Here is a 16,256-nt window from a genome sequence, read left to right as displayed (position 1 = left end):
TATTCTATGTCTCTCATTCTCCATGTTCTCTCACTCACTCTCTGTTGCTGCAATTTCTATGGAATTTTCAATTTTATTTATTTATTTTTATTATTTGTAATATGCTCGGTCGGTTGCGGTAGCCAACGATATGGGTTTCTGGATATTGTATTCGATACTGGCACTGATCTATCCGGTTGATCAACCACAACCTCATTGACTTTCTGTTCAACAACAATCGTCGATTTTCGGTTATTGCGGTTCAACCGCACAACCCTAGTCAAGGGTGAAATGAATATTAGGATTCATTATGTAAAATTGTGTTATTCGGGGCTTCATTTGTAATTAGTAAATTTGTATTGCACGTTGGATCCTATAAACCAACTCTTGTGCATAGAAAAGTCACCTGTTGTTCATTTGTAATCAGGGGATTCAATAAAGAATAGCCTGTCATAGTAAGTCAAGGTACGAAGGAAGTGCTAAAATATAAATATGGTTTGAATATTTCTGGATGATTGTATTCTTCTCCGTAAGGAGGAATATGTAGGAGTTTGTAAGTGTGCTTTATAAGAAAATAGCTACATGAATTAAATAGAAAAATATCTTGTAATTATACAAGGATTATCAAGTGTTGAGAAGGGTGGTGATGGTACACATTGAAAAATGAAATATTTTTGCTCATCGCTTTAACCCAATGTATACCCTCACAATCATTCTCAACACTTGACATATTCCATATGCCTAACTATAGTTAACTCTTTGCTTTATATTTATGAAACTATGGTTATGCTCATAAACACGTGTTAAGTGTTGAGAAGGGTGGTGATGGTACACCTTGGGTTAAAGTGGTAAGCAAAAATGCTCTCAAAATTTTGTTCACCACTTTAACCCAATGTGTACCCTCACCATCATTCTAAACACTTCACATATGTCCATATGCCTAACTATAGTTAACTCTTTACTTTATATTTATGAAACCATGGTTATGCTCATAAACACGTGTCAAGTGTTGATAAGGGTGGTGATGGTACACCTTGGGTTAAAGTGGTAAGCAAAAATGCTCTCTATGAAAAAAGGAAACAAATCACCTAATTAACTTAGAATAAATCTCCTTGATTTGTTAACTCACATCAACACTCCTGCTCAAGTTGGTGCATACACATCACCAATGACCAACTTGGTAACTAAGTCATTAAACACTTGTCCAAAGACAACCTTTGTCAAGACATCCGCTAATTGATCTTCTGAGTTTACAAAGGGTAGGTAGATGATATAATTCTCAATATTTTCTTTGATGAAATGTCTATTCACCTCAACATGTTTTGTTCGATCATGTTAAACTAGATTGTGAGCAATATAAAGTAACCCAATGTAGAACGTCTATCTGTGAGAATCCTTATTCTTAAAAATGTTAATATTTTATTACTTTGGTAAGCATTAAAATATAATTATAATTGTTATACTTTTATAATAAATTATAGTATTATAATCATTTTATGGAAGTCTATGTTTTATTTAATTGCTCCTAGTGAAAATTCATTTTTTTTAAAATTAAATGGTTTTGATGATTTTCTTAAAATTTGCTTTTAATATTAATATTAGTTAATGGTAGTAGGATTTTGTCCATAGCTATCTAGAATTTCATGCATGGTTGTGTAATTGAGTTATTTTATATACTCCACGTAGTTAGCATGTGTCAATCAAATATGCATTAGATGGTTTACTTGTTTTATTTGCTTGCAAACTAATTAGATGTCAATGAATTAGATGGTTGAGTCATCAACACGTGTCTTCATTGTATTTCTTCTTATCCTTCTATTGACTTAGAGTGAAGGAAAAGCTACTTGAGCTTTAAGAAATAAGGAGATGATCCTTAAGCATTGAAGTTATCTCACAGCTACCGCCCTCGGAGTCCTATAAATACAACATTTGTTTCTTCAATTCTCATTTCCCTCTTCAAAAAAAGTGTAGAGGCAATAGAACGAGGAAATAAAATAGAAAGCGAGAGAGAAATAGAGGTAGAAAGAAGTAGAATTGTCAAGAAAAAGAGTGGAAGACTGAATTTGTGAATGCGGTGGAAAATTGGGAAACACCTTACATTTCTAGCAAAAGCTTTGGTGTCAAGGTAGGAGGTTTCTTGGGGGCCTTTGACAGAGATTGATTTAATAAAATTTCGTGAGCATTATATTTTGCATGGTATTACAGTTTGGTTGACATTCCTTGTTATTGGGTGTTTACGTGTTGTTAACTATTTGAACAATGTTGGCATAATTGTATATACATTGGTGATGTTTTAAATGGTTACATTGTTGTGAGATACATGGGATATGTGAAATGTATAATTATATCATGTCATGAAAATTGGTTGGAGTTGTTGGATTGAGAAAATAATGATGAAAAAGAGGGTAATTGAAATAATCTTTTGTGTAGTTGAGTCTAACTCTTGGCAGGTACCAGGTCTCAGCGATCCCACAGTGCACATGGTTTTTATTGGGTGATTCGGGACTTGCGACAGGGAGTTAGACAAGATGACTAACAAAAGGGGAATTATGGGATGATTGAAATGAGAGTTAGTTCATATAAATGGGCACTCGGGACCAAGTGGTATAAGCATGGTATGGGACGTGCAAGTCTGCTTGTCCAGTTATATGAATTAACGGGATTAGATAAAGAGCATTCATGCATTATTATTAATAATGTGATATTTGTATGTCACTTAATTTAATTATATCAATTTCCTGTAAAAAAAGGTTTATGTCCCTATTGAGTTGTGGTTTCGTTCTTCCCCTAACAGATTTTGCAGGTACCGAACATGAAATCTAGAGCTCGTGATGATTTTGGCGTATCTATAGAGTGTATTATGTATATAGCTCGTGGATGAATAATGAACTGCTCTTTTAGTGAACTCTCGAGTAGTTCTAACTTGTAAAATAATGTAAAATTTTTAAGATTTCACATGTTGTCGTTTCTGCTGAATATTCTAGGTGAAATATTTATTTTATTTATTTAAATGCTTCTTCACATTTTAGTTATAGTGTTTATTAAATTCTATAATTAAGGTGTGAATCACGTCTTAATCCAAGGTTACGTAAATCCGTGGATTGGGGCGTGACACTATCTGTAATGGATCCAGCCCAATTTGCATTTATATATCCAAAAACTTCAAGATTTCCATTATTTGACCTCAAGTACGTTAAGATCCGATCAACTGCATTCTTATGAGAAAAACTAGGTGAATGCATAGACTGACTAAATACACTCACAACATATGCAATATTTGGTCATGTGTGTACCAAGTATATCAACCTTCTAACAAGGCGATGGTATTGTTCCTTATTGGTTGGCAAGTGGCCCATATCTTCACACAACTTGTGATTCATCTCAATAGGTGTGTCGGCAGGCTTACGTCCTAGAATTCTTATTTCAATTAGTAGATTTATCACATACTTCCTTTGAGACAAAAAAAAAATACAAGTCTTGACCTTGCTACATCAATTCAAAGGAAGTATTTCAGAGGTCCTAGATCCTTCATCTCAAATTCCTAAGACAAATACTTTTGTAGCTTCTGTTTCTCTCCTGCGTCGTTTCTAGTTACGACAATGTCATCCACATAGGCAAGGGTGTGGTCTGAATTACTTTGAGTGTATCCAAAATTCTTTATAAACTTAGTAAATCTTCCAAACCACACCCAAAGAGACTGTTTTAATCCATATAATGAGTTTCTAAGCTTGCAAACTTGATCTTTCTTGTCAGGAGCTAGATTACATCATGACAATAAATCCATATATACCTCTTCTTCCAAGTCTCTAATGTAAGAAGGCATTTTTAACATCAAACTTGTGTAGTGGCCAATCCAGATTTGTTGCTAGAGATAGTAAGACTCTGATAGTGTTGATTTTGGCTAATGGGGCAAAGGTCTCCTCGTGGTCCACCCCATGCTTTTGTGTATACCCCTTCGCCACCGATCTGGCTTTATATCTTTCAATGGATCCATATGCTTTCAGTTTCACAGTATAGATCCACCTGTATCCTACATTATTCTTTCCATGAGGTAAAGGCATGAGCGCCCATATGGCATTCTTCTGGAGAGCTCGCATTTCCTCATTCATGGTTTCTCCACTTTGAGTCTTCTAGTGCTTCATTCACACTGCTTGGGACATATATATCAGCCAACTGCTTTACAAAGTGTACATATGAATATGATAATCTGCTTAGAGATATATAATTATTGATGGGGTATTTTCCTTTTGGTTTAGGATCTGCTTCGTACTATACTCGAGGTTTACCATGGTTCTTCCTATCTGGAAGTTGGTATATAAGGGTATTTGCATCCTTTATGCATTCTGAAATCAAATCATCATGATATATTTCATTAGTGTAATCAATTTTAAGGGGAGATGTTACATGAATGACTTCCTCAACACGTGTTTGGTGTGGTACTATAGTTGAAGATGGGTCATGCGTGGAAAAATCTCAGAAAACTGGTAAACTTCCTCTTCTTGATTTTGGCAACGTGGAGGTGACTGGCCATTTGGCACTAGCGACCGGTCGTTTTGTGGCAGAGTCTCAGGATGTTCAAAATCGGGTGGAGGCGACTGATTGCTTTTAGGTTAAGACTTTTCCACTTTGAAAAAATCCAGAAACTTCGGGGTGCTTGGTTATAGATTCTCCTCCAGTACTTCTGAAAAATATATGTCGTGTTCTTGGAATATTACATCCATGGAGGTATATAACTTCTGACTTGGGGGTGATATCATCGGTAGCCTTTCTGATGAGGGGGATAGCTAATGAAAACACATTTTTTTGCTCGGGGATCCAATTTGTTTCGTTGGTTATCATGTAAGTGTACAAATAAAACACAGCTGAAAACCTGTGGTTTAATTTTTGGGTTGAGAGGTATTTGGATATGGTGGTGAAGTGTTTGAAAATGAGTTTGAAAATTCAAGATAAGGTAAGCAGCAAAGAGGACGACCTCTCTTGAAAATGACCAAGGCATGTTGGCATCAATGAGGGAGGCATGAACCACTTCCAGTAAATATCGGTTCTTTCGCTCAGCCACCCCATTTTATTGGGGAGTATATGGACACTAGCGTTGATGTAAGATGCCATGATCCTGTAAGAACTTGTTGAGATCATGGTTGAGAAATTCTCCACCATTGTCAGAACGGAGAACCTAGATTTGGCATGAAACTGAGTCTCCATCATTTTATGGAACTATTGAAACTTTAAACTGACTTCCCCTTTGGTTTTGAGAAGGGAAACCCAGGTCATGTGAGTGTAATCCAGAAACTTCAGGGTGCTTGGTTCTAGATTCTCCTCCAGTACTTCTGAAAAATATATGTCGTGTTCTTGGAACATTACATCCATGGAGGTATATAACTTCTGACTTTGGGGTGATATCATCGGTAGCCTTTCTGATGAGGGGGATAGCTAATGAAAACACATTTTTCTGCTCGGGGATCCAATTTGTTTTGTTGGTTATCATGTAAGTGTACACATAAAACACAGCTGAAAACCCGTGGTTCAATTTTTGGGTTGGGAGGTATTTGGATATGGTGATGAAGTGTTTGAAAAGGAGTTTGAAAATTCAAGATAAGGTAAGCTACAGAGAGGACGACCTCTCTTGAAAATGACCGAGGCATGTTGGCATCAATGAGGGAGGCATGGACCACTTCCAGTAAATGTCGGTTCTTTCGCTTAGCCACCCCATTTTATTGGGGAGTATATGAACACTAGCATTGATGTAGGATGCCATGATCCTGTAAGAACTTGTTGAGATCATGGTTGAGAAATTCTCCACCATTGTCAAAACGGAGAACCTAGATTTGGGCATGAAACTGAGTCTCCACCATTTTATGGAACTATTGAAATTTTAAACTGACTTCCCCTTTGGTTTTGAGAAGGGAAACCCAGGTCATGTGGGTGCAATCATCTATGACCGTGACAAACCATTGGGCCCATGCTAAAGTGGCAATTTTAGCAGGCTCCCAAAAATCAGAATGAATAAGGGGAAAAGGAACCAAACTTTTATTTGAACTTAAGGGAAAAGGAATACGATGACTCTTGGCCAAGTCACAAATGTCACACTTAAAACTGGAAATATCAAAACTGGAGAATAAGGATGGAAATACCTTCTGTAAATAACCAAACGAAGCATGTCCAATGCCTATGCCATAACCACACTTTGTCTTTTTGTTTCTCAACACTAGCTCCCCCCATCTTGAAAGTTTGACAGACTTTGGCTTCACTGTCAGGCCCCAAGTCAAAGTAGTAGAGTTTGCCCCTCTTAGTACCACAACCAATCGTCTTGCTGCAAAAGATGTCCTGAAAAACACGATGAGTTAGCCAAAAGGTTAAAATACAATCCAAAGCCGTAGTAATTTGGGCAACAAACAATATATTATGGTTAAAGGATGGAACAATCAACATAGAATCCAAATTGAGGGAGTGAGAGATTGATAGAGAACCCTCCACAATCACGGGGGAAGGGGATACCATTAGCATTAGACACCACCGACTGGGGAGATGATGTATGAGAGATAATTTGTCGAGGATCAAATGTCATATGGTCATTCGCTCCTGAGTAAATAATCCATGTGTTCTTTTTTTGGATGAAGTAGTTAAAATATAACCTTTGGTACATGTTGTGGATATATAGGCAAATGTAGAAACCGGTATAGCTGAAACAACACGACTTACAAGATTTGTTTCTAAAGATGTGTTGAGTGATTTGCTCATATTCCTTTGTAGAGCTTTAGAGCGGTCCCACCAATCAAGGTACCCAATCAATTCGTAACAGCCAACACGAGTGTGTTTGTCTCCTCCACAGTGGGTGCATTTCTTCTCTAGACAAGATGTCGAGGCCTTATTATGAGAAGAGTCACCTGATGAAGTCTGCGACCCCTTTTGACTTTGAGCCACCATGAGAGAAGCTTCCTGAGCACCAATCACGGACATTCTTTGTGGAGCATCTCTATGAACATAGCAAAAGTTTGATCAATGTCTAATTTAGGATCTTTGCATAGTGTTTCCCCTCGGACTTGATCAACGTCAGGGTCAAGACCTGCAAGAAAAAGTTGAATGCAGAGATGATCGAGGTTTGCGTGGCGTACAGTAAGGTCGATGACGCAGTGCATGCAGATGGGACTCTGATAGTCAATTTCTTGAAAGATGCCTTGCAACTTGCTATAGTATGTATGAACGGGTGCACCATTCTATTTGGTAGTGAATGCCCATTTGTTCAAATAAAAAAGATAAGAGTAATCTCCACCATCATAGTAGGTATTCTTGATGGCCTCCCAGATTTCTTTGACGGTACTTAATCGAATGAAACGACCCATAAAGTCTGGAGACATAGAGTCGATTAGCCATCCATTGACTTGAAAGTTCTCTGTACACCATTTGTTGTAGGTTGGAGGGAACTCAGAAGGTTTCAGAATGGCACCGGTTAGGTATCCCAAATTTTCACGTGCAACAATCCGCATCTCCATGACCTGAGACCATAAGGCATAGTTGGTCTCATTCAGGATGACATCGGTAGGAAGTAAGGAGTTGTCACCTTGAATAGTGACGATTTGAGGGTTGGAGGTGGAAGAACCTCCTGTGAGTGGAAACGGTGTGTAGCCCATTACAAGTGGAACGATATGAGATTTAGGTATGTGTTTAGGGATTTTGATTTCAGAATTGGATATGAGAGTTAAGGAATTTGATTTAGGGTTTGTGTCTGAATTTGAGGGCTTAGAGATGACTTAGGATTGGCCGCTCTGATACCATGCAAGGAAGAATATATAGGAGTTCGTAAGTGCGCTTTACCGGGAAAATAGATACATGTATTAAATAGGAGAATATCTCATAATTATACAAGGATTGTCAACTATATAAAAAAGAAAAAGAAATAAATCACCTAATTAACTTAGGAAATAAATCTCCTTGATTTGTTAGGTTAACTCACATCAACAGGAAGTTGAGGCAACTCTTCAAGAGATTCTACAACAGTTTAAGAACAATAGTAAGGCTTCGTCGCCTTGGTGCAACCTCATTCTGATGATGAGATCCTAGACTGGTTTCTCCTTCCTCGTTGAGAACTCAGATTCGCTTCCCAGTTTTCAGCTAGGTGGTCCGAATCGACCACCATTGGTAAAATAGAGATTACAAAGCGACCGGATTTGAAGATTTTTTGCATAAACATTTCCGAGTTTTAATGATTGGCCTCTATTGGAAAGTTGTTCTGCTGGAGGATTACGAAAAGACTTTCATTATGATGTGAAAATTTTGTCCTTGAATTGTTCATGAGGCTACTGCATTTGCCCAAGAGCTTTAATCTTGATGCTAAACTCGATCTCTAGACTAATACATCAAGAACCAACAATTTCTACTACAATGCCAAAATCTAAGGTCGAGAGCCTATGACTCTCGGTTCAACTTCAAAAGAATTTAACATCTACAGCAAATATATATAGCCAAGAATTTAACATCTGCATCTCAAAAGAATTTAAGACTAGATCCCCACCCCAACCCACTCTCCAAACAAAACAAAAAACCTTGACCTACGATGAAAGTTTGACCCTAAAAAAATTCACCATGAACTTTTCCGAAGGCCCCAACCCAGTCCAATTATCTGTCCAAAAATTATCAAAAAATAATACATGACAGTAAATATAAATATTTTGTATTTCTATTAACTCGTAGTTTTCATTAGATATTTTCAGTTTTCTATCAAATTACACATACGTAATCTTTATACATATTATCCCTTTCTGTATATTTCAGCATTCATATCCATATTCAAGACTAAAAGTCAATGGAAAACAGCCAAAGTCAAAGTCAATATTTTTTTTAATTAAATAATTTATGCATGTATGATGTATGCGCATATATGTATAATGGGATAAATTCAGAGAGGAACATCAGATGGGTAATCCTGGGGGTGTCTTTTAATCGCCTCTCTTAGCAATTTCTCCTGCTCACAGAGATGGGAAGGGGGAGAATCATATACATCTGTGAAAATGTCAGCAACTGGAGGTTTGTCAACTTTCTCTGCTTCTTGGATTGCATGTAATATCTGCAACACAAAGGAATGATCTTAAATCGAAATAAACAATTCTCTAATATGTTCAAATTTAACAAGTTTTGAAGGATTAGAAGATTTAAATACTGTCTGTTTTAGTTTCTTCCAAATGAATGAAAATTTTCTATTTTTACAGGAATTCTGTGTAAGTAGGACTAACCACATGGAGCATGCATGAACTTTCATCTCATTTCTAATGGTTAATTTAGGTGCCGTACCCTAAATTTGTTTTGTTTAGGTTTTTTAACAATTCTTGAAACTACATTTAAAAACTAACTGGAAAACAATATAAATTTCTCATTATTTATATCAGTATATCTTCCAATGAATATAATTCTTCATGGCCATACTATTAAAGATAAATGAGCTAGGCAACTTATCATTTCGGCAGGACTGTGCCTGCTTTAGAGGAAAAAGCTTTCAAAAAAGAATTTGAAATTGCATAATTACCTTCTATGCTCCTAAAATTGGAAATTTTGAAGAAGGTAAGTTTGCAAAAACGTTAGAAAATAGAAAATGGGAAGCCGGAATGTACCCAGGGAAACAACTTTCTCATACAAAAAGGAATGTTCTCACTTTTGAAGAACCTCACAAAGATTGTTCAAAACGAACTCAAGCTCCGTGTAAAAGTCAATATTCTCTAAGTGCTGGATTCTCTTGTGTTATTTCAATGAGTTCATCTAATTCCTGGCTTATTATATTTAACACAAAAATATTTATTTTAATATTGGAAAAAATCTCTCATAACTTTTAGCATAAAGCTCGTCATTTGTCCTGCTTTGAGGCACTGCCTCAAATGTGGCATCGCTAATAGCTTTTGAGCTGGAGAGAATGATGAACTAAGGCATGGAAGAAGAGTTTCTGATTTCTAGTTGTTTGTTGTTTTTCAAGTTGTTCCAGACATAATAGTAGGATTTACCTGCTTTCTCGCACTGCCTCTAGCCTCTAATTCTGCCTTATCACTCCACCAACTGTTGTTTTCCATCCAGTTTCTAAATCGAGTTACAGGGTCTCGTTCCATTTTCCACCATTCAATCTCTTCGACTGGACGATACTTGGTCGAATCATCTGAAGTGGAATGGTGTCCCACTCTATATGTTAACGCCTGCCAATGGAAAAAAATCAAAACCAAACATCAGAAGTTAAAGAATCTACGTTTCAACAATATGCCTCACGAGACCAGAAATCAAACAAGAATCCTTTTTTTTTTCACCTCAATTAAGATTGGTCTCTGTTCTCTGATAGCCATGTCACGTGCTGCATGAACTGCACTATACACGGCAAGTGCATCATTACCATCTACTCGGATGCTTCGAACTCCATAAGCCCGACCTTTGACAACAACACCATCACCTGAAAATAGAAGAAACCCCAAAACCCCCCACCCAAAAATAAGGATAAAAACATTACTTGCTTCTAGTCATCAAGAGACTTGTTGTGATACAAATATCAAAAACAAGTACAAGCATGAACAAGCAGAGAGGAAGAATACTCCGAAACTGGTCTGAAGTAGGTGTACTGATAGCCCATCCATTGTTCCGACAGAAAAATATAACCGGAGCCTCCGTAACAGCCGCAAAATTCAATGCAGCATGGAAATCGCCCTAACATTATTTGATATATTAGAAACAAAATAACCAAAACCAATGACCTATAAATTAAAGTGATGCCCGTCACTGTGAATTGCAAACATTCCATTTTGTTTTATCATCTCTCCAGAAAGAATTCATCTCCCCTCTAACTAGACTCCGACTGGGGTTATTGCAAAATACACTAAGTCATTACTAAAGTGGATTTACAACTATATTGAAATGATGTTTAGTTTGGTATCAATACGATACATATATTCAAATACTATGATATTTCAAATAACAGAAACATAGGAGGAGTTAATAACCATGTTCCACTGTTCAAAGCTTCTAGAGGTTTAAGGCAGGGGGATCCTCTTTCCCATTTCCTTTTCACCTTGGTGATTGACGCTCTAAGTAGGCTCGTAGTTGGCCATGAGAGGGTGGAGGTGTCTCACCTCCAATTCGCAGATGACACTATATTTCAACCGGGGACAAGCTGGAATACTAGCATAATTTACTTTAGATGCTGGACTTATTCTGTTTTGCGTCAAGATCAATAAACCGAAATGTTCATTAGTTGGTGTCAACTATAACGACAGGGAGCTGTCCAGGTTGGCTGAAGATTGGGGTTGAGAAGTGGGGGTTTAGCCGATGTCGTATTTGGGTCTTCCTCTTGGCGGGAATCCTAGAGCCCTTAGTTTTTGGAATCCGGTGGTGGAAAAGGTGGAAAAAAAGGTTGCAGAAATGGAAAAAGTCGTGTTTATCCAAAGGGGGTCGGCTTACTCTGATTCAGGCGGTTTTAAGTAGTATCACTATCTATAAGATGCCGACCTGGGTGGTGCAAACTGTGGAGAAGTTAATGAGAGACTTCTTGTGGGAAGGTATGGATGACGGAAAAATAAGACATTTGGTGAACTGGGAGGTGGTGGGTAGTTCAAAAACTAATGGTGGCTTGGGGGTGACTCCTTTGAAAGCCAGGAATGCGGCCTTATGTGCCAAGTGGGTATGGTGTTTCCCAAATGAACCGAATTCTCTTTGGCATAGGGTAATTAAGAGTATTTATGGGATGAGTTCTAACAGATGGGACGCAAACTTTGTGTCCCGTGGCTCGTGCCGTAAACCGTGGTAGGACATCTCCAGAGGGTATACCCTTTTCCTTCAAGAGTGTGTTTTTGTAGTGGGAGGCAGGGATGGTGTGAGATATTGGGAAGATGATTGGTGCAGGGGAGGTGTGCTCAAAGAGGTTTTCCCTACACTTTTCTCTCTCTAGGAATAAACAGTCCAGCATTTCCTCCTTCGTGAGTACTGGAGTGTACCCTCATAATTGGAATCTTGACTTGAGAAGGAATCTTATTGTGGGGGAGATTGATGAGGTGATTAGATTACTGGATATCCTGGATGGGGTTAGATTGGTTCCCTCTAGACTTGATAAAAGAAGGTGGAAGCTTGATCACTCGGGTTTGTTCTCTTGCCATTCGTTTTGCTCCTTCACTCCAAAGGACGACTACAAGGAGGATTTCTCTCCGTACTCTCAAATATGGAAGACCAAGACACCACCAAAGGTTAAAATTCTTTTATGGCAGGTTGCTCGTGGGAGAGTACGGAGGGGCACCGTCCCTTTATGTGTTTATCTCCCCGTTGGTGTGCTCTCTGTAAGTCTGATGGTTAAACTGTGGACCATTTGTTCATCCACTGCCCTTATGCTCTTAAGGTGTGGTGGTTGTTGCTTGGGGAAGTTAATGCTGTTTGGGTTACACCTAAAGGTTGTTTCAAGTTGCTATCGTGCAAGATAGATGCTCTGGGTAGAGGGAAGAAAGCTAAAGTCCTATGGGGTTACTTGTTGCAGGCTATGATCTGGAATTTATGGATGAACTATGATCTGGAATTTATGGATGAAGTGCAACAGGAGAATATTTGATGATTATAAAGGTGTAGAGGCGAGCGAGTTGTGGGATAGAGTGAAGTTCTGGGCGGCCTTGTGGGCGTCCATCACTCCTGTGTTTAGAAATGTGGCTGTTTCGTCTATTATGCTAGACTTATTAGGGGTCGTGATTTGATGTTTGCTTGTGCGGCGTTTTCATGTTTTTGCCTTTAGCTGTTCCTTTGGTGCTTTGTTCCTGAGGCTGCAGTTTCTCTTGTCTTGTGCATTCTCATGTGGATCCCTTACCCACATCTGCTGTGTTTTGTTACCCTATTTTGAATATAATGTTTCTATTTAAAAAAAAAAAAAACCATGTTCCACTCGTTCAAATATTTTCACCTCAGGAATATTAAAATGGGAAAGAGGTGGTGGCAGTTTTTAGGTTAAAGTTCAGTAGTATTTTACCTCGCTAGTGCCACCATCACCAACATACGCAATTGCACATGCATCTTGTTTTTCCATCTTTAAGGAATACGCAGCACCAACAGCTTGCGGTAGTTGTGTACTGGAAAGCCAAATAAATTATTTGTGGTGTGTGATCTTTATGAGTTAGTGAAATAATTGACAACGTTCAGCCCCAAAAAAATAATCCTGGATAAAAAAATTTATATCTTACGCCACAGTTGAGGCTACAGTGACATAATTGTGCTTGTTAGACCCGTAATGGATTGGCATCTGCCGGCCTTTCCCATAATCAGCTTTGTTACTGAAACACTGGTTTGCAAATTCTTGTATAGTGAAACCACGCCATAATAACACTCCAGCCTCCCTGTACTGCATGCATGCCAAAGAAAACTGTCATATTATTCTCAACCCCTCACATGAAAAGCTACTGAATCATCTCATAAGCCAAAAAGAATTAAAATCTTAATGAGCAGGATTGCAGGTGTGGCACATGTACATAGTAAAGAAAGTTCTTATATGCGTATATGCGGTAGAAACCTGAGGAAAGACAATGTCGTCAATTTTGAGTGCGGCAGCAGATGCAATATTGACGGCCTCTTCCCCAACTGCGGTCACATAGAAGGAAATCCTTCCTTGCCTTTGTGCTTCATAGAAAATGGTGTCCATTGTCTGGAGAGTAACCATGTCGGTGTACATTTTTATAGCGACTTCTTTACTGACCTATTTAAATTGTTAACCCATAAGTCATAAGGTTCCTACGGGTTTTATTTATGTTTATCAAGAAGAACACAAAAGCTCCTTATTGGAAGCAAGGCAGAGGGGGAGTACAATACCTCTACATAGTTGCTGGATGAAATTCGGTTTCCCATTTCATCAAGGACCCGATAGCAGCATTCCCGCTCATCAGCCGTCTCAGATATGAACCTCAATTTAGGAGTGAATTTGACCTTTCCTTCTGGAAGCTCTAAAGCCTGTCATAAAAAGAGATCTTTAGCGAGTATATGTGTGCTGTGAAAGCTCAAGGGTCCTCTCTGAAGCAAATTCAAGAAACTATGGAAGAATGTCTCATCTTCTAATTCATTCAAGATACCTATAGCACCTCAACGGGTCCTAAAGTGCAGTAGTAAATCTCAGAGAAGTAACAAAACCAAAAGTCATCACCAGAGAGGTATAATAGCAAACTATTTTATGGTTGTATACAACAGATCAAGTGACCTTTTGGAGTATTCTTTCCATATGCTGTGATACCCTTTTGTCAGAGAAACGAGAAAAAATTGAACGGTGCATGTTTAGTTTTACCTAGTTCGTATTAAACTTAGGTGCTTGCTTATAGTTCTCTGCAGTACGCATTAAAGTTGAGGTTACAATGTTCACAAAGTGATGGCAATCAAATGCCAAGGTAATTTGGTTCAAAAAAGTCCTTAATTTTGAATTTGCTGGATGAAGTGTTCAAGAGTTTGAATTTGCCGCAACTTATTCAATGAAATTGCTTATGTTTTACAGAAAAATTGGCTTCGGTAAGAAAAACCAGAGGTGCGAAAGCTGCATCTTATGCACACATACTGAAAAACTGTAGAAACCAAATTTGCAGAAAACTGGAAAAGGGGTCAAATTATTCAATAAAAATCGAAAGAAAAAAAAAAAAAAAACTAATACCAGTGAATCAGTGCCGCATTTTAGCACAAGGAGAACGCTTCAGTGTTCATAACTACAAACAGTAGAAGCTTACTCAAACCGAAAGAGTAATGTGTGCGGATTATGCAAAACTAAGGTTCTATTCCATGATTAACCAACCAATTATTGAGCACTTACAATAATTTAAAGAAAATAAAACGCAAGACACATTTGCAGGCTCCAAAGTTATATAGGAAGCTGAAATTGAGTTGAGCGTTGGGGTTTTCACAATACCTGATTGTCATCAACATTATTCGCCATCTTTTCTGATTTCACGGATTCAAAGCGGCGGGGGCAGAAATGGGTTGATGAATTGATGAAATCTCCATCAGCGACTGGGAGATTGTGAGCAAATGAAGCAGCAAATTGAGATCCTTTAACAAACGAGTAACTCCTCCAAGAGCTGAGACTGTTGGTAACCAAGAGCAGAGATTTGAAATGGTTGACAATGGTCCCTGATTTCCTCATCCATTGATGCATTTCAACAAGACCAAACAAACTGGTGCCAATGTCTATGTTCGTTTCTGTGTTCTTGTTTCTCAGAGAGATAGGGGAGAGTGGCCTGTCAGTTGTCAGTGCCAAATCAGAAGATGCCTTTCGTTTTGGCACGACACAAAAATCCTCGTATTATTTTGTTGTACCCATGCCAATGCCATGCCTACTCCGCAAGAGTGCCATGTCAAGTCTGAATCATCCCCATCCCAAATTCTATCTTCTCGTTTTCTTCCACTTTTATTAACGACACCTGTCCTCCAAAGGTCATGTGATGCACGTAATATCCGACACGTCAAGATAATGATTTTGTTCGGTGTCGGTATCCATTGGTTACTCCCTTTTTACAGTTTTTTTTTCTCTCTCTTTTAATTAGTTAAACATACGAATATATAAAAAGAAATTTTAAAAGGAGAATGTGGGTGTAGTAGGGAGAGAAATATCGGGGTGGAATGAACAATAACTATCTTAATTCTGTTATAAAAATAAAATAATCAGAGTATGAAAAGTACCACTGAATATGGGAGTAGAATTATTTTACTTTTCTGGTGTTTACACTAATAGAATTTTTTCTTCTTTCCTTTCACTCTTCCTTTCTTTCCTCTCTTCTCCGTTGGTGTGTTTTGCTAAGAAATGGGAAGCCTATTTATAGGCAAATTGGATGGCTAAGCAATGGAAAGCCTATTTATAGGCAAATTAGATGGCTTTCAACATCATCATTAAACTTTTTGAATATTATTTCTTTCTTTTCTTTATGTGAGCTCCACCATTTTCTTTACAACACTCCCTCTTGGAGACCACAATGTATGGAATATGCCTCGTTAAAAACTTTGCTAGTAAAACCCAATGGAACAAAAAACTAGTCGAAGGGAAAAAGAGTACATAACCATGTCTAAAAGTAAAGAAGGACTTGTCCTTAGGTAAGGACTTGGTCATCATATCTGAACTATTGTCATCGTATGGATTTTCTCAAGCTGTAATTGCTTAGACTCCAACACATCACGTATCCAGTGATATCGCATATCAATGTGCTTCAACCTCAAGTGAAAACTCGGATTCTTGCTCAAGTGGATCGCGCTCTGACTATCACAATGCAAAATGTATTTATGCTGCTCTTGCCCTAATTCTTGTAGGAATCGCTTCATCC

The 16,256-nt window shown here is 38.0% G+C and overlaps 1 protein-coding gene across 1 annotated transcript; it reads right to left on the bottom strand.

Annotated features, from left to right (window-relative positions):
- Nucleotides 1–8,631: 8,631 nt before the first annotated feature.
- Nucleotides 8,632–15,320, bottom strand: LOC103327122 (thiamine diphosphate-binding fold (THDP-binding) superfamily protein). The gene is made up of 9 exons (XM_008229410.3): nt 14,852–15,320; nt 13,777–13,914; nt 13,481–13,663; nt 13,155–13,312; nt 12,944–13,043; nt 10,539–10,650; nt 10,260–10,399; nt 9,966–10,151; nt 8,632–9,040 (listed from the first exon to the last, which is right to left on the bottom strand). Exons 1-9 carry the CDS (start codon nt 15,095–15,097, stop codon nt 8,873–8,875), a joined length of 1,431 nt encoding a protein of 476 aa, XP_008227632.2. The 5' UTR covers nt 15,098–15,320; the 3' UTR covers nt 8,632–8,872.
- Nucleotides 15,321–16,256: the final 936 nt, after the last annotated feature.

The sequence above is a fragment of the Prunus mume genome, linkage group LG3 (assembly GCF_029339155.1).
Source record: "Prunus mume cultivar Tortuosa linkage group LG3, ASM2933915v1, whole genome shotgun sequence".
Taxonomy (NCBI): domain Eukaryota; kingdom Viridiplantae; phylum Streptophyta; class Magnoliopsida; order Rosales; family Rosaceae; genus Prunus; species Prunus mume.
Note: the sequence above shows the minus strand (reverse complement) of the source record. Positions and strands in the feature narration are given on the sequence as shown.